Source organism: Cnephaeus nilssonii (assembly GCF_951640355.1).
Source record: "Cnephaeus nilssonii genome assembly, chromosome: 13".
Taxonomy (NCBI): Eukaryota; Metazoa; Chordata; class Mammalia; order Chiroptera; family Vespertilionidae; genus Cnephaeus; species Cnephaeus nilssonii.
This window is the reverse complement of record NC_137084.1, coordinates 46313835-46332279: the sequence shown is the minus strand read 5'-3', so window position 1 is coordinate 46332279 and position 18445 is coordinate 46313835. Positions and strand designations below refer to the sequence as shown.

The following is an 18445-nucleotide window of genomic DNA, read 5'->3' as shown; positions in this document are numbered from 1 at the left end:
CTTTAGGGGCATAAGAGGGCTCCACAATCCTAAAGAATTGGCCAGAGCTAGAGTTACCACCAGCTAACAGAGAAAACCGAGGCCCTGGAAGTCAGTAACTGTGCAAGGCGGCCAGTAGGTGGCAGCACTGAGCCGGGAACCTGTGGGCAGCCCAGGGCGGTGCCAGGGCAGGGCCGGCCATACCTTGTCAAACAGGGCAATGTAGAGGGAGAAGCCGAAGCGGTCCTTGAGTGAGATCTTGTCGGCCAGCGCGTTGCAGAGCTCCTTGGCCGTGGTGGCCGAGTCCGTCAGCAGCGTCTTGGTGGTCCCATCCATGAAGGTCACAGGCAGCATAATGGGCTTCTTGGACTTGGTGGCCTGAAAGTGACCAGAGAGGGTTTGTGGGAATCCTCCCACTTCAGACCACCTGACCCCTCTGGGCTCCGGGCTCCCTGATGCCTAGGAGGTTGGGGTTTCCCCCGCAGACCCCAGACCCCAGCATCTCACCAAGACATTGTCCCGGGTCACAGGTGCCCAGGGAGCCCTGCTGTGCTCCCCAACTTGATGGGCACATTAGGGTCCCTGAGCCCGGTCCCTGGGGCTGGGAGGTTAGGCATTGCCACACACCAGGGGCTTCTGCCCTCACGTCCCAAACCCTCACGGGCCCTGTGAAATGAGCATCGTTACGGCCAACGAAGCCACTGAGGCACAGTGGGAAGCGCTGCCTAAAGCACTCGGACCATAAAGCCAACGGAGGGGAGTCGATCCTCTGCCGGGGGTTCTGCTCCAATAGGCCTGGGATTCCAGAGCTTAAGGGTGAAGAACCCAGAATCCCAAAGCAGGGGCTTTTCTGGGCACCGGACACACACACACACACACACACACACACACACACACTGGAGACACACACACACACACACACACACGAGACACACACACACACACACACACTGGAGACACACACACACACACACACACACACACTGGAGACACACACACACACACACACACACACACACCGGAGACACACACACACACACACACCGGAGACACACACACACACACACACCGGACACACACACACACACACACACTGGACACACACACACACACACACACACCGGAGACACACACACACACCGGACACACACACACACACACACACACACACGTGCACATGCGCACGCCTGGCGGGGCGGGGTGCACCTGCAGCTCCAGCCAGCTGGGCGGCTGTGTCCGTGTCCCATTGACGAAGGTCCTCCGGAGCCGCTCCTCGCAGTACGGGGCGTAGCCAGGCGGTCCCCCGTGGATGAAGTTCCGCAGGAACTGCAGACAGAGGGCCAGCTGAGGGGCCCCACTCTGGCTCCCACCTGGGCCATCAGAGCAGCCTCGCTGGGTCTCCCGCCTCCAATCCCTCCGCCCACTCTCAGGACCTGCTTTCCAAGGCACGTCTGCCCCCAGCCCTCACGTCTGCCCACAGCCCTCCCGTGCCTCCCACGGCTCCCGCTGCCCTCGGAATGAAGCCCACGTGCCTCGTGTTGGCAACAGGCCACCACCATCCAGACCTGTCAAGTCTCAGCCTTGCCTCTTGCCTCACCCCACACACTGTACCCCCTCTTCACCTAGCTTAACTGCTCCTCCTCCTCCAGGGCCCCCTCCCTGACGAGTGCTTCCCCGTTCACAGCACTGGCCACAGGCTGTCCCCTGTTCTGTCTGTGTCCCCAGCACCCAGGGCCTGGCACCAAGGAGCAGGCAAGAACGAGGCCTGAGAGGAGCTAAAGCGCCTGCTCGAACACAGCATGGAGAGGGGCCCGGAGGTGCAGTCAGACTCCGCCTCCTCAGACATAAAACTGGTTGAGGGGAGGACGGCAAGACGTTCTGGGTGCCTGGGAGGAGGGGGCAGGAAGAGGGGCGGGGGGGGGGGAGGGCAGCTGTGAGGCCCAGGTGAGATGACGCGGGCGGGGCCTCATCCCCAAGCCCCTCGGCGCTCCTTCCCCTGCTCTCCCCCAGCTCCCCTTCCTGCCTGGAGGCCAGGCGCCCGCCCTACCTTCACGAACTTCTCAGAGGGGGCGAAGCAGCCCACACAGAGAGACATGAGGATCCAGCCCCGGGCGTAGCTGCTCTTGGAGGGGTTGTGGGTGAGCTGCTTGCTGATCTGGCAGTAGATCTCATCCCTGGCGGGCGGGGAGGCAGGAAGGGAGACGGCTCAGAGGGAACGTCCCACCCACAGCAGGTGGGACACCCAGGCCTCCCTCTGTTCCTTGACCAAGACCATCCACGGAGAGGCGGAGTGGGGCCAGGTGAGGACGGCCGGGCCGGGCCGGGCCCTGGGGAAGAGGGTCTGCTCTGGGGAAGTCTCCGCCCTCTCTGGACCTCAGTTTTCCTTTGGGTGAAGTTGAGCTCGTGCGCGCCATCACCGCCCCCCCCCCGCCGCCCCCCACACACACACCGCCCTGCTGTCCTCCTAGCCAGCATACAAGGTGCATGGGATCAGCCCTCCTGCCCAACTGTCCTGTGAGTTCTCAGAAAAGGCCGGTTCCCCTCCACTGACCCAGCTGAGCTGATTCCTTCATCGCTCCTGGGGACGCCTCCATCATCCCGCTCCTCCCCCAACCCCCAGGGACCTGAGGTGAGCCTCCCGGGCCTGGGCGGGACGGAGGCACTGCCAGGCCTGAGCTGGCAGGGATGCGGTGAAAGCGGAAGATGCCTGTCAGGGCATGGCAACAACAGCTACCGCTTACTGAGAGCCTCCCGGGTACAGCCTTCCTGAGATTGATCTGCGCCCAAGCCTCTGAGGCAGGTCCACTTATTACTCTGCCCCCCCCCCCCTTTTTACAGAGGGAGAAACTGAGGCTTTCAGAGAGGAACTAACTACCGAGGCCACGTGGCCAGCAGGCAGCAGGCTAACCCCAGGCCTGTTGGCTAAGGTGACAGAGCCACAGCTCAGCCACAGCGGCCTTCCCAGCCACACCCAGCGTGGCCGCCCCAGCAGCCGCCCTCCCTGCACCCCTGCCCTCGGGCGCTGACCGGAGCGCTGGACGCAGGATGCCGTTGCCGATGACGAAGTGCAGCTTCTCCAGGTTGGAGGTGGGCCGGTCCTCCAGCATGCTGTTGCCCTGCACCGTGGACTCCCCGTCGTGCAGCCTCTTGGTCACCTGGGCCACAGGGAGGGGACAGGGCTTGACCTGGGCCGGGAGGAGTGAGGGACCCTGCCTCCTGCCTGAGTCTGCCCACTCCCCTCGCCCCCAAGAGCAGAATCCTGGGCGTGGCCCGAAGAGCTGGCTCCACCAGTCAGGCCCCCACCCTGCCCACCCCACCCCACCCCATGCAGAACAGACGCTGGGTCCGTGACCAGCCCACCAGGCCGGGAGCACTGGCCTGCTGGCACCCACTTCTGGGGTTAAGGCTCCTCTGCAGCCTCCCTGACCCCCCCCCCCGACCCCCTACCAGTCAGGACAGGGATCTGCTCCTCCAATTCTTGGCAGGACCCCTCTCTCTCCAGGGCTCCCACACAACGCCGACACCCAGAGCATCTCCCAGTTCCGAGTCCCAGTCACCATCACTGTCACCAACGCCCTGGCCCCTCTGTGGGAGCCACGCCCAGCCTGGGTTCTTCTCCCTCATCTCACAGCCCACAGCACCAGCCCTGCACCCTGCCCAGTGAGGGGTGGGTGAGAGCTGAGCAGTGAGAATGTGCCCTCCAGACGGAGGGGGTGTGGGGGTCCTCAGAGCTACTGAGCACCCACAGTTGTCGTCTCGCACTGGCCCTCCCAGGGACCCACAGAGTGGGTGTCTCAGATACCCAGGGGCAAAGGGGGGATTTGGATCTAGGGCTCCAGGACTGTGAGGCTGGATCTGAGCCTCAGATGGGGAACAGGACCAGGACGGAGGCAAAGGCAGCGTGGAAGCCCCGAGGAGGAGCCTGATGGCTGTAGAGGGGTCCCATGAGGCTTCCTGGAGGAGGTCACCCCCAGGCAGAGAAGAGGAAGGGGGAATTTTAGGGAGAAGCACTGGTGTGTGCAGAGGCAAGGGCACGGGGGAGCCAGCCCTGCGCTGTAAACGCCTGGGTTTGTGTCCGTCTGCCCTCCCAGGCTGAACAACCTGGAGCACAGGGCAGCGAGGGGTCTCAGACACGGCAAGGTGACTAAACCTATGAGCTCAGATGGATCAATAGCGTTGGTGCCCCGTGGCACGCATCCCACAGCAAGGTCCTGAGAGCAAACGCTGTGGCGGGCATGTCCTCCCTCCCCGGCTGCCTCCCCAGCCTTCAGGTCCCCTCGTCTGGGAGCCCTCCCTGACCTGGCCCAGCCTGACCTCACTGCCCTCTCCCCATCTCCCCGATCACCCCCTACGCTGTCCTGTCGCCTGCCATCCCAGCGCCCTGAGGACAGGCAGCATCGACTCCTGCTCCCATCCCAGTGGGGCCCTGAGGCAGCCCGGGTCTGCGCTAACCTCCTCTGTCAGCTTCGACTTCTTCTTCAGGGTCAAGTGCACCAGCTTGTGCCTCATGCTGCTCTTCTTCTGCCCCTCGGGGAGCTGGGCCTGCAGGACAACGGGGATCGGGGGTCAGGGGTCAGGGTCAAGCGAGTGGGCCAAAGTAATGACCAGCGCAGCTGACCATGGGGCTGTGGCTGGAGGAGTGTCACCTCCTCAAGAATGCTTACGGGGCAAACCCCACGCTGACACCTCCACCCTCAGCCCCACACGGCCCCTACCACCGCCAGACGGGAAACTGAGGCTGGGAAAGTGTAGTGACCCGCCCAGTGGCCCTCGGTGAGTCTCCATGGCGCCAGGCCTGACTATGAAGGCCGGCTGCTCCGCCACGTGGCCTCACTCACTCGTGGCCAACGCCTGACAGCTTACAAAACACTCAGACACTGGTTCCCAGGTAGACAGAGGAGAGCATGGGTCCGGGAGGTGAGGCAGAGGCGAATGTTAGGACCCTCCTCTGCTGAGGACCCTGAGGTATGGAGACCGGTCAGCCCTGCCCACTGGCGGGGAGGGACATCGCCTGGAGGGCCCCGGGCCTCACCTCGCCCTCGCCCTGCAGCGCCTGCAGCTCCCTCTTGTACGTCTTCTTGCCGAGGGTCTCGTAAATCTTGGTCATCACGGGGATCTTCTCGCTGCCGTCACTCATGGCCGTGTGGTACTTGGGCTCAGGGAGGTCCCCCATGAACCGGAGGATGGTGATCCACACGGCCAGGGCCGCCTGGGAGAGAGCCCCGGAGTCAGAGAGCCCAGTGCAGGGTATCGCCTCAGCCAGCAGCGTCCCCGGGGGCCGGGGAGGGGCTGGAGGAGCCCACAGGAGGCCCCTGTGCTGAAGGCATTCGGATGTTCCCAGGATCTTGCCCAGGAGGCCTGGCCCCAGGCTGGCGGCGGGTAAAGTCAGCCCTGGTCCCCGCCCACCAGGGCCCTGCTCTCGGCACCCACAGCGCCAGCCCTCACCAGCTGGTCACCCTCATCATCATGGTACAGCAGCGGCTGCTTGAGTGGCCGCCGGGTGTAGGTGTGCGTGGTCGTGCCCTGGAAGTAGGTGGCAGAGAACTTGGCGAACTTGTACTCGGAGAGGTCCTCCTCGTCCTCGTCGGGCAGGGGCAGCGCCGCGTCCAGGTCCTCCTCCACCATCTCCCTCCGCCCGCGCTCCAGGTCCTGAGGAGATGAGGGGGTCCCTGCTGTGGGGGCGGACTCAGCGGGCTGCAGCCCCCCCCCCGGCCTGCCCTGGGGGGTGTCCTGTGCTGTCCTGTTCACGACTTAGAACCTGGCCCTGAGTGGGGAGCTCATGGGGAGACCTCAATGCACGAATGAATACAAGCTTGTGAGTGGCCCCGGAGAGGGACAGTGCCTGAGCTGACGTGGCAGGGCCTGGGCCCGATGGCCCCCAACCCGGTCATCGCTGCTGCCCTCTGCTCAGAGGGGACCAGGTGGTCTTCAACGCAGCGGGGCGCAGTCACCCCACGGAGGCCTGTCGCCAGCCCCTGTTCCCAGGCTCGTACCTCAAAGCCACTGGGGGCCTGGCCCTCCTGGCCTGGCAGGCCGCCCGAAGTCCCCAGGAAGCCGAACATCTTGTCCACCATGTCGGAGTGATTGACGGGCTCGTGGCGGGCCCTCTCCATCTGCTCCAGGAGCTCCTTCTTCCGCCGGGCCTCCTCCTTCTCCTTCAGCTCCCGCTCGGCGTCCTCGCGGGCCAGCTGGGCCAGGCGCTCCTGCGGGGTGGGGGTGATGCAGAGGAGACAGCTTCTGAGAACAAGCCCTCCCCGGGGAGCCCCAGGGCCCCTGCAACACCCAGGCCACAGTCCCGTCTCCCCCTGTGCCTCCTGACCACTGGGAGGGACGGGCCTCGGGCTTCCCCACCCCCGGGCCTCGCTCCCATCAGCCCTCCGAGCCTGTGCAGACAGATGCGCAGACAGTAAGGCCACCTGCCTCCAGGGCTCAGCTGGAACACCTCCCCCAGGAAGCCTGCTCAGGCCTCCCCAGCTGGAGGGGACCACGCCACCCAAAACCCCATGGCGGTGGCTCAAAGCTTTAGACCAGCGCCGTCCCACAGGAAGATCGTGGGAGCCATGCATGGAGCGGCTGCACTTAAAACTGTCTCAGGAAACACGTAAAATCAATTTTAATCATATCTTTTATTTAACCCAATCTTTCCAAAATATCATCTCAACATGTAATATTTTAAAAATAGTACCGAGATCGTTTATAGCCCTTTTCCCCCTGCACTGCCTTAAAAACCCCGTGTGTATTTTATGCTCAGGTGCTGTCATTTCAAAAGCTCAGTCACCCCACGTGGCTGGTGGCCCATGCTGGGTGCTCTGACCCCGGCTCGGGCTTCTACCGAGGTGCTGTCTCCCAGCGAGAAAAGGAGCTTCTGAGGGCAGGGACCCGCGCACCCCAGAGCCACGGCCCTCCCGCCTCCGTCCTGGGCCAGGACGCACCCAGAGCGCACGCGAAGAAGGGAGCGAAGGACAGAGCTGCACAGCCCGGGTCTGGGGAAGGCCGTCGGCCAGCGAATGGACAGTGAAGCGTGGGACCGCCCCCGCTCACCTGATGCTTGCGCTCGGCCTCCTCCTTGGCCTTCTTGGCGCTCATCTCCTTCCGCAGCTTCTCCTCCTCCGCCAGCCGCATCTTCTCAGCCTCCAGACGCCGCCGGTACTGAGGGAGGGGAGAGCCCCGCGCTGCTGGCCCCGTGCTCCCGCCAGCTCCCCGCCCCACCTCACCTGACTGAGCTCTGGGCTTGGGAGTGATTTTGCCAAATCATTTGGCAGATGGGGAAACGGAGGCATCTGGGAAATTCCCCAGGTCACACGACTGGGGGGCTGGGGAGTAGGTTTGACACCACTGATCCCCAAACCAGACCAGGTTCACCGGCACCTCCCAAAGATCTACCCGTGGCTGGGAGAAGGAACACGGGGGTCTGGTCTCAGTGCTGTCGTTCCTCAGGGGAGCCCCAGCGCTAGGTCTCAGCCAACGAGTGGGGGTGATGTGTCCCCGTGCGGGGGAGCAGGGCCCCTCACAGGGTGGGACTGCTCACCTCGGCCCTGAGGCGCCGGTGCAGCCTGCGGGCGATCATGCCCCGGGCGTAGGCCTGCACGGTGAGCACGGCCCAGAGGCGGTGGCGGAAGGCCTTGCGCACCAGGTAGGCCCGGCAGCGGGCCTGGAACTGGATGATGCGCCGGCGGGCCAGGCGGTACCGCTGGTGCAGCTTCCGGGAGCGGTGCAGGGCCTGCAGCCGCAGGAAGCCCAGCCGCATCTGCAAGGACAGCCCGGCTCAGAGCCCTGGTTCCGGGACGGCCCTGCCCTGGGCCCCTCTCCCAGTGCACGCCCCAAAGCAACACCCTGACCTCCCGGGTCTAGGCTTCAGAGGGCTCTGCCTCCTCGCAGGCGGAGTGTCCCAGCAGCGCCCTTCACTGCCCATCCTCAGACCAGGAGCTGTTCTCCTTCCTGTCTGCCCCCAGCCCAACCTCAGGCTGCAGCCCAGTTGCTCCCCTGAGGCCAGTGGGACCCACCTGCTCGGCCCCCCTCGGACGTCTCTAATGACCTAGTGCTCACGCTCATTGAAACATTCCAGAAGAAAAGCCTAAACATCGCTGACCAGATGGGACAAGGCACCAGAACCAGACTTGGACTTCGGGCTGGAGGAATGGTCGGGGCAGCTGGGGCAGTGGCAGGAGGCCAGGTGTCTAGGGCACAGGTTCAGCCTGCTGCCGGGCAGGTTCAAAGGCCTTGTGGGGCCAGGAGCAGCCCCCTTGGCGAGGCTCACCAGCTCATAGTTCCTCCTGCAGTTGTGGCCCCGCCAGTGCCTCTGGATCAGGGTGGCAGCGTTCTTCAGCTTCAGGAAGTTGGACCTGAAACAGCAGGAGATCCTCAAAGCAGAGACGTGGTGCCCAGAGGCAGCAGGGTGCAGGTGGGGTTTGGAATGAGGTCAGCAGGGCTAGTCCCAGCTCTGTGTCTCCTGGATACATGACCCGGGGCAACAGGGTATCACCTCTCTGCCTCAACTTCCTCATCTGTGAAGTGGGTAGAATGATACCTGCCCTGCTTGCTCACAGACTTGTCACATGAACCCAATAAGGAGATTTTCCAAATGTGTTTATTGAATAAATAAATAAGTGTATGAATAATAAGTAAATAATATTAAAGATTAGAATATTTGAACAGTGTGAACATCACTCACTACTATCAAATTTCCCCATTTTATAGATGAGAAAACTGAGACTCAATGAGGTTGGACTAGAGTCCACATTGTCTGACAGAGTGAGTGCAAGGCTGTTCCCCTGCACACTCTAGATGGCTTCTCCAGGATGACAGTCACCTATGACCTGATGGAGGACAAAGAAACCACACATCAAACAGCAGGTGTCTGCTGAATGTAGAAATAAATAAATGAGGAGTGAAAAATTAATACGGCCATGTGTGAGTGAGCCAGCACGCCAATGCCTAGACCTGTGGTTGGCAAACTGCGGCTCGCGAGCCACATGCGGCTCTTTGGCCCCTTGAGTGTGGCTCTTCCACAAAATACCATGGCCTGGGCAAGTCTATTTTGAAGAAGTGGTGTTAGAAGAAGTTTAAGTTTAAAAAATTTGGCTCTCAAAAGAAATTTCATTGGTTGTACTGTTGATAATTTGGCTCTGTTGACTAATGTGTTTGCTGACCACTGGCCTAGAGGCACACATGAGCAAGTGAGCAACTGAGGAAGGAAACAGATAGACGGGTGGGCAGACATTAGATGAACAGACAGGTGGGTGGGTGGGTGGATGGATGGATGGATGGATGGAGAGGAGGGAGTGACCAGATGGATTGCAAAAGGGGCAGGCTGTGGGATTTTTGTGAAGCCTGAATCATGCTCCAGAGTCAGTCCTGCTGGTTTGTGAACTGTCACAGCTATTCATGTCCCTTATTTGGAATAAGGAACACACTTTGTAGTTTATAAAATTTGTAATTTATAAAATCTCAAATTTCCTCTTTGAGAAATTTCATCAGGCATTTGAGACCACAGTGTCCAAATGTGTGTGCCCCCTGAATCCACATGTGTGTGCCTGTGTAAATCATGTGTCTGTGTGTTCACCCATGTGCTATGCATGTGTGTACTCATTTATATGTGTGCACATGGGTGTGCATGCTTATTTTTAGTGCTCCAGTTAGAGGAAAAGAGGTGAGCAAAGTGTGGGGGGGGGGGCGGGGGGGCGTTGTTCCTCATGGGGAGGAGCTGGTCCCGGCACGTACCTGTCTTTGAATCCCCGGATGACCTTCTGGAGGAGGATGACTCTGTCGGTAATGGCCTTGTCCCGCTCCACCTCCAGCAGCATGTCATGGTGGTCCTGGGGGGCAGAGCTCCTGAGCAGAGGCCCCCCGTGAATCCCAGTGAAGGCCCTCTCTTCCTTCTCTTGGATTCCAGGCCCGGGGCTTGGCTGGGCCGCCCAGGCTCCCAGCCCTGCTCTGCTCCGTGGGGCAGCCTCTCAGCCACAGGACAGAGGGGTGCTTGTGGCTGTTTCCCAGAGCTCTGGGTGGGACAAATGGAGCAGGAGGAGCCCAATTTGACTGGGTGGAGTCAGAGGGTGCAATGGGCACACACAGCGGCTTCCTCCCTATGGCCTTTTCTGCCCAAGCCGTGCCTTCCCAGATGTCTCTGTCACATCAGCCTCTGACCTGGGCCAAGCCACCCTCTAGGATCTTGGCAGCAGCCTCCTAACCAGCCTCCTGGCCTCTGTCGCTCCCCTTGGCTCTCCCTAAGCAGGGGCCCTCCTAAAACAACTGTCAGGTGATCCTACAGGGATGCCCGTGACTCTCAGGGACAGGCCTGGTCTCCCCTGGCACTCAGGCCCTGCCAAGTTCTCCAGGCCTGACCCCTCCTCACCCCCACACCCCAACCTTCACTCTGGTTAGACAAAATCTCATCATTCACTCAATGCCTTTAAAATGAACGTCTCCATGGCCGGCACCGTGCTGGGTGCTGGAGTGGGTCCTCAGGGAGCCAGGCACACAGGGCCCCGTGCTGGGTCTCTGTGGGGGAGCCACTTCCACCAGTTAATCACAGACCACATTTCTTGTGGCGAGAGCTCAGCACAGAGGAGCTGCTCGGCCATGCCTTTCTGAATGAATGAATGAGAAGTGGACACTGAGACTGGAAACCACTCCTGGTTTCTGAAGAGCCCAGAGCGGTGAGTCTGGGGACAGTGATGGTCCTCAGAGCTGCCTGGCTCGGCGCCACCGTGCTGCATGCCCTCCCTCCCTTACTACATGGCCGGGCACCGCTGGAAGCCCAGGGCCTGACCTCGGGCATCTCACTTCTTCTCTCCGAGCCTCTGAAATGGGCACAATGATCCTACCTCACTGGCTGCTGTGACGACTAAATAAGATCATGGACGAAAAGCCCCATGGAGTCGGGGCAGTTGTGGGATGCAGGGCACAGTGCACACATTTTTCCGATGAGGAAATGAAGGCTCGGGGGGGGGATGAAGGGACGGGCCGTGGCCCCGCAGCCAGGAAGGAATTGCACTGGAGCCCGGGGCTCCCTCCAGCTCCTTCCTTCCCTCCGCCCAGATGTCCTGCCCAGCCCAGGCCCCACCCGGCACCAGAGGAAGGAGCCTGCCCTGTCACCCCGGACAGCCAGAAAGCGAACGCAACGGAAATGGAAATGAGGAAGCCGGCGCGCTGGGAGCGCACACTGTCCCTGCGGCAGCGGCCCGCCACCCCCAACACCCAGCAAGCTCTGCTCCAAGGCCAGGACGCCCCACGGCCTAGCTTCCTGCTCCCAGCCCTGCCCCCTCCCCAACAGCGGGCTCTGGTGCCTGCCCAGGCTGCGGTGGGAGCCAGAGAGCTCCAGGTTTGTGTCAGGGAGGGTGGGAACTAGGGACACTAGAGAGTGAGGGGGTGGCACCCAGCAGAGCCTGGGGTGAGCCCTGCCTGGCAGGCAACCACAGGAGAGACCTAAAGATACACTTGAGAAATCCCCCCCAGGCACATCCCATTTCATGGGGAAATGAGGCTCAGCGAGGGCCAGGGGCTGCCCAGAGGCCCAGGGAAGACAGCCGCGGGTCAGCATTGAACCCATGCGCCCACTTTGGTCTTCTATTTTCCCACCAGGGTCAGGGCTCTGACCCCAACCCCAGGTCACAGCCGGGCTCAATACCAGTTGCCCCGCCCCTACCAGGAAGGCGTCATTTCCCGCCCACACGCCCAGTCGTCCTATCACAGACAGCAGGATGGGGGGATGCGCAGGCCCAGCCCTGACCCCATCTGAGGCCAGCTGCTCCAAAGAGGCCCCCTAGCGCCCGTTTCCCACCACGACAGGAGGCCACAGCCCCCAAGGCCGTCCGGCTCGGAGCCTTTCTCACCTTCAGGAAGATCTTGGTTTTGCCAATCTGCCAGTCGTCGTGCGTGCCCAGCACAGCCTCAGCCATGCGCTGGCAGGTCCCCCGAAGGTCGTCCTGGGGGGAGGGGCGCACCAGGGAATGCACAGCGGGAAAGGCCACCTCTGTGCTCCTCCCAAGGCTGGGAGGCAGGGCTCCTGCTCCAGCTCTGCCCCAACTCACTGTGTGGCCCCAGAAGGCCCTGCCTTCTCTGACCCCCACTTTTCTCCTTAGCTCGGCAGGCGACTGCGGGACCCGCTCCCACATCTGCCTGGCTGGAGTGGCTCAGTGGCTGAGCGTCGACCCATGAACCCAGACGTCGCCGGTTCGATTCCCGGTCAGGGCACATGCCAGGGTTGTGGGGCATGCAGGAGGCAGTCGATCAATGATTCTTTCTCATCATTGATGTTTCTATCCCTCGCTCCCTCTCCCTTCCTCTCTCTAAAAAAATAAATGAAATCAATAAAAAACATATTTAAAAAAACAACAACACCCTCTTGCCCACTTGGTAGCCCTGGTCTCACCCATGACGCCCACCTGTGAAGTCCACGCCCACCAAGCGTGGCCATCGAAGCCCTCGTGCACTCCACGACCCGACCCCGTTTTCCCAGCCGCACCTCAGGTGGCAAGCGGACGTCACGCCCAGCACCGTCTCAGGGAGAAAGTGGGCCCCTGCCCAGCCCAGAGCTGGGCCTCCCCTCCTGCCACCTGTGCCCCGGCTCCGCACCTGCTTGTAGGCCGGCTTCACGCCGGGCAGCAGCACTCGGTACCGCTCCACGAACTCCACGAAGCTGTAGCGGATGGGGTAGCCGGCTCGGCGGATGCGAATGGTCTCCATCATCCCGGAGTACCGCAGCTGGCGCACGCACAGGTGCCGGTCGAACAGCTGCCCAGAGCCAAGGGCGTCAGTGCCGGCGGCTCCTGTGGGGAGGCCAGCCCTGCTCCGCGTGTCCCCAGCCCCAGACACAGGCCCGGAGAGGCCGAGGCCACACCGCAGGTGAGGAGCAGAGGTGGGACTGAACCTGGGTCTGCCGTTCAAACCCACATGGCAGCAAGAAACGAGATCCTCCCGGGGGCGAGCGGGGGCTCGGGGGCATAGAGGAGAGATGGCTTAGTCCCCCCGGGACGTCCGGAGGGGCTGCATGGAGGAGGCAGCCTCTGCTCCAACCCTGGAGAACACCGGAGCGGCAGGGCGAGCCTGTGCGAAGGAGTGGAAGCCTGAAAGGGCGGGACGTGTCGGGGACTTCACAGGGACTGTGGCTGTGCAGGTGCGAGGTGCCTGGCACAATCCCAGGGGTTGCCCTTCATACCACGGCCATTGCAGATTGGTCGTTATTAGACCACTTTCTGGCTGCTGACAGTACAGTGCCTTAAGAAAGACATACTTTTGTCTAATTGGCACCAAGTTGTTTCTGTGACGGCAGCGGGCAGGGCTGGCCTGGGGCTCCTGGCGGGGCTGAGAAGGCCCTCGGGGGCCTGGCTGGGGGGCAGCAGCAGCGAGCGGTTAGGTGTGCGTGTGACACTCCCTGCAGCGGAGGGGCCTGGGCAGGGAGGCGGGGGCAGGAGGGCAGAGGGCAGTGAGAATGTCCTGCCGTCAAGGTCCAGGCCACAGATGCTGAGGGCGGGGCCCAGAGAAGGGTCCCTGGGCATCTGAGAGCAGGAGAGATGGTACCCAGCTGCCTGGCAGGGCCCTGGCCTCATTCCTCCTGCTTTAGGTGGGGAGCTCGCACCCCGGCAGACCTGGCCCTGAGCCCCAGGGGGATGGGTCAGCGCACTCCGGGGAATGTGTCCAGGCAGGGGGCAGGGCCAGCACGCGTGCGGGCGGCTGGCTTCCTTCCGCCACCTGTTTCCTCTCCCTCCAGGCACTTTCCCTGGCCCGGTGATGGCCCCCCACCTTCTGCCCCTCCACCCCCACCCCAGCCTCTAGGAGGAGCATGAGGTGAACAACACATCCAGAGCCCCGGGGGGACAGGGGCGCCCAGTGAGGATTTGGGCTCTGCAGCCACAAGCCCCTTCGCCTGCCTCCCTGAGCCTCAGTCCCACAGCACCCAGTCCCCACCCTGCCCCCCACAGCCCAGCCCCTCCACCGCCCGCCCCCCCCCCCCCAGGCTGGCTCCAGGCTGGCCCCCGCCAGGGCCGCTCACCATGGGCTTCTTGAACTCGTTGGGCTTGATGCAGCGCACGAAGAAGGGCTGGCAGGCGCCCAGGGTGCGCATCAGCAGCTCCAGCGACCGCTTGAACTGGCTGCTGAGCGTGGGCGAGCGCTTCCTGGTCTCCGCGCCCTGGGGGGACGGACCACAGCGATGGGAGGGGCTGACCTGTGTCCCGCCAGCACTCGGGGAAGGGAAGGGAAGGGGGGGTGGGAGGTCAGCGGGCTCAGGTCCGACGGGAGGACAGCCCAGCGAAGCAGGCTGCCGGGGTGCTTGGGGTTTCCCTGTGACCTGTCTGGTCTGAGCTGGAGCTCGGACCCAGGCGTGCCCCCTCCAGGGAGCCTGCTGGGACCTGAGCCAGGAAGAGCCCTGGTGTGCTGGAGGATTCTAGGCAAGGCACAGCCCCCTCTGTCTCCCGTCTCCCTCTCCAGGAATAAATGAGCGGCCCAACGTGCTCCCTCCGAGCACGGGTAAGGGGAGGGGTCATTCCCAGAGACAGGTTAGAGGACCTACAGTCAAACCCTGGCCCCAGCACCTCCTGTGTGACCTTGAGCAGGTCACTAAACGGCGCTGAGCCTCCCTCTCTCTCAGGCTGACAGGCTGCGACGGGAGTGGGCACAGTGGACGTGAACAGCAACCTGGGAACCTGGGATGGGCGGAGCGGGGGTGGGGGGGCTGCTGCCTGTGCCCCCCTTCCTGTGGGATTAGCGGTTCAGCAGCTGGCTGGCCACGCAGGCCTGGGTCAGCCCCCTAAGAAGGCACACAGCTGGCCTCCCACTGCGTGGCCCGAGGCCCACGGCTCTGGGCTCCACCAGCCAGTCTCTCTGGGGAGCCCACCAGGGACCCCTGCACCTCCCTGCCCTGGTGGAGCCCCTCTCAGAATATGGTGAAACGGTGGGGTGGGGTGAGGTGGGGTGGGGTGGGGTGGGGAGGCCAGACACCAAACAAACAGGAAGCGGACCGTCTCAGACTGATAGCCAGACACTGGCCATAGAACCCAGATTCTAGTCCAAAGCATTTTGATGTTATTGTTTTGCTGGCAACTTCTGTTGGGTGAGGATTTCTTATGAATGAACTTGATTATCATTGTAAGGTTTTATGCTACACACGAGACTTAAATTTAGCTGATCTCCTATAGCGCCCCAAACCAGGGGTGCAGATGCAGACATGTGAGGTGTGGGTGGGAGGCAGAGGTGTTGAACCCATAGAACGTGAGCCCCAGACTGAAACGAACCTGCCGAGAAACAGCAAACACTTGCTGGTCTGAAATGTGCAGTGTTTTCCATTTTCGTTTTATTTGGAGCATATCCTAAGGTTTGCCAAGGGAAGCTGGGAGTGTTTGCAGGGGGGTGGGTGAATGTCAGGCTGGCTGCCCCCAACCCTGGCCCAGCAGCGGCACTGGGACGGGGAGCTGTCCAGGTTGGGCTGTGCCCAGCCTGTGTGGGAACCCCGGCCCTAAGCACACACAGCACAGACACAGACACTCATATACAGCGCATACACATCACTCATACACATACACAGACACTCATACACACACAGCATACACAACACACAGCTCACAGAACACACACATAGCATACACAACACATAACACACAGCTTTCTTTGGTTTTGACCACACTTAGTCTGTGTTTTCTGAGCTGTAGGCCGTGTGAGGACAGGTGGGCCTGCCTCTCACTGCGGTGCCCAGGGCCTGGTACGGTACCAGCCCACAGCACAGCTCATCTGAAGTGGTGCTGACCTGGTTCCAGGGCTCCCAGAAACTGTCCACCTCCAACTGCTCAGGCCAAAAACCTAGCAGCCATCCCCAGCTCCTCTCACACCCAGCAGGTCAGCATCTTCTCGGCTCCCCCTCCGAAGGAGGCCCGGGACCTGCGTCCTTCCCACTTCCTCACTGTCAGCCCGGTCCAAGCCACCAGCGCGCTCTCAGATCACTGCGAGAACCTCCAAGCTGCTCTGTTCCCCTGCCCCTCCACTCCTCCTCCACTCTGCTACTGACACAACAGCCTGACAGCCCGCAAGACCTGGCCCCTAGAACTGCTCGCCTCCACCGCCCACTCCTCCCTCCGGCCAGCGCCCTTCCTACAAGGCCCCCGGCGGGCTTAGGCGTGAGGAGCACCCGAGGGCATTGCACTTGCTGTTCCCTCTCCCTGCCTGCTGTTCCTCCACGATGCACGCGGCGGGGCCCTCCCCCCGCCCCCCCCCCCCCCCCGTTATTGACGTCTCCATAGGCCTTTCTTGATGCCCCCTATTCAACATTGCAACACCCCACCACCGGCATTCCCCACTCCTTAATCTTTCTCCATAGCATATAGCCCCACCTGACATGCTATATACTTGACTTACTATGAACCGATGAACTATTTCCCCTTCTGCTAGAATGTAAGCTTCATGCAGACAGGACATTTCCCCCTGTTTTGTTCACTACTATGTCGTCAACACGTAGGACAGTGTCTGGCACATAATGGACGCCATCAGTAGCTATGACTGGATCACGGAGTGAATGGGGCTATGGAGCGGGCTCTACCGTCACTCCCTGGCCACCTGGGTTTCCGATGTGGCTTCCTATCAGTGAAGGGAAAGGAGGCCCTTTTTGATATTCCTTGTCTCGGGGATAACCTGAAGATATTTGGAAATGGCATCTGGGTGGGGGCGGGGAGGAGGGGTAGGGTAAAGGCAGGAGTGAAAAGTCCAAAAGTCAGTGTTGAGTGAGTCCACAGAAGGGACCTAAGGGGCAGGCGCCTGCGTGTGAGGGGAGCGGGGCTGGGACGGTGCAGGCAGGTGAAGCCTCCAGCACAGCGTGAACAAGGCGTCCTGCGGACTCAGGGCCCTGGGACACGTGACTGGGGTTAGACATTCATCTGGGTGCTCAGCGGATCTCCCCGCAGCAATGGCTGGGGTGGGGCCGCCGGGCCACCCTGGGGAGGAGACACAAGAAGCAGGGCTGGGAGTCCAGGGATGGGGTCTGCACAGGACAGGCATTCAGATCGCTGGACAAGGCGTCTGGGCTTCCATCCCGAGAAAGCCCTGCAGCCAGTACACTGTGTGGATGAACCGACTCCCACTCCACCCGGCTGGTTCCCTGTGCTGTAACAGCCGTGGCCTTCCCAGGCACAGAGCACTTTCCTTCTCTAGGGGTGACGCCCACAGGGTCAGCGTCGGGCAGTGAAAAGAGCGGGGACTTGAACAGCCCCACTCGCCCTCACTTGGATGTGACCTCGGACAAGTCGCTGTCCCAGACCTGGATCAGACCCCGTGTGTGTGTCACAAGCTGTGTGAGCGCAAGCAAGCAGCTAGGCCTCCCGGGGCCCCAGCTTCTTTCGCTGTCCCATGGGGGCAATCGTAATTTGGGGTGAGAGGAGAAGGGGTGGGAGAAAAAGACGGGGTGCAGTGGTATTCCGGGACTATGCAAGACCAGAAGGAGTGGGTGGACCTGGCAGGGGTGGGCTGAGAGGAAAGAATGGAAAGGACGAGAGGAAAGAATCCAGGAGAGCCTACAGGCCCACCGGTCTCATCCACGTGACCCTGTGACCGGTGGATTCGGGGTGGGAGTGCTGGGAGCTGGAGCTTCAGGAGTCCGGGGCTCCCTCCTGGTGGTGGCCCTACATTCACCCTGTTACCTGACTGAGCCACAATGGGCGTGCGGTTCAGGGCTGCTCCAGGGGCAGAGGGCAGAGGCCGCCCTGCTCCTGCCACTCTGCAGCGATGGCTTTCACCAATTGTTTCGGAACTCTGTGAGGCACTGGGCAGCAGGGGGCGCCAGACCTCCAGGAAGGAAGAGGGACTCAGCATTTACACCCAGCATGGGAAGAGGAGATTGAGGGTCCGAAGAGCAAAGGGAGGCGAAGGGGATGGCAGGGCTCTGGCCGCTAAGGGGACCCAGCACCTGGGGTACCTAACGCGCCCGGGGAGCCGCGACCTGAAGGTGGTGGTCAGGACACGGCAGGGGCTGTTCCAGAGCCTAGCAGGTCCGGGAGAGGCCTTCTAGGGCCAGCTCCCCAGGATGCTGACTTGGGAGGGGGGTCACACCCCATCTCTGAGCTTTCTATCTGCAAACCTGCCCCTCCTGCCGCACAAGGTCACCGAGGACCTGGCCGAGTGCAGGGCCTGGGGAGGAGCCGCCTTGATGCCTCGAAGAGGCTGGGGGGGGGGGGGGAGCGGAGGGGGTGCAGAGGACTTGGGAGACTCGGTTTGGTCTCGGCTCTGCCCTGGCTCTCGGGGTAGCTGGGCAAGTCTTGCTTCTTTTTCTAGGACTCAGTTTCCTTCTTTAAGAAACTGAGATGTCTGTAGTACACACACTCAAAAACCAAAACCAAAACCACTCCACAAACCACTCCACAAAAACACACTCAAAAAAGAAAGAACGGAAAAGAAAAGCCAGGCCTTTCCCAAACCCTGGTGCCATGGGGACCAAGGACACAGCCTAGGCCCAGGGCCGCCGCGGCCTCGGGGGCTTTTACCTTCGCAG

General features: G+C 61.7%; 1 protein-coding gene across 1 annotated transcript in view; it reads right to left on the bottom strand.

Annotated features, from left to right (window-relative positions):
- MYO7A (myosin VIIA) overlaps positions 1-18445 on the bottom strand; it is an 82330-nt gene that overhangs the window by 22892 nt on the left and 40993 nt on the right. The window contains exons 16-30 of the mRNA XM_079788629.1: positions 13970-14107; positions 12553-12711; positions 11811-11903; positions 9700-9794; positions 8237-8321; positions 7508-7726; positions 7021-7128; positions 5973-6182; positions 5425-5628; positions 5012-5188; positions 4432-4521; positions 3007-3134; positions 2027-2153; positions 1186-1305; positions 184-357 (exon numbers count right to left, since the gene is read on the bottom strand). Of these exons, the coding sequence (XP_079644755.1) occupies positions 184-357; positions 1186-1305; positions 2027-2153; positions 3007-3134; positions 4432-4521; positions 5012-5188; positions 5425-5628; positions 5973-6182; positions 7021-7128; positions 7508-7726; positions 8237-8321; positions 9700-9794; positions 11811-11903; positions 12553-12711; positions 13970-14107 (2127 nt within the window). The remainder of the gene's footprint in view (positions 1-183; positions 358-1185; positions 1306-2026; positions 2154-3006; positions 3135-4431; positions 4522-5011; positions 5189-5424; positions 5629-5972; positions 6183-7020; positions 7129-7507; positions 7727-8236; positions 8322-9699; positions 9795-11810; positions 11904-12552; positions 12712-13969; positions 14108-18445) is intronic.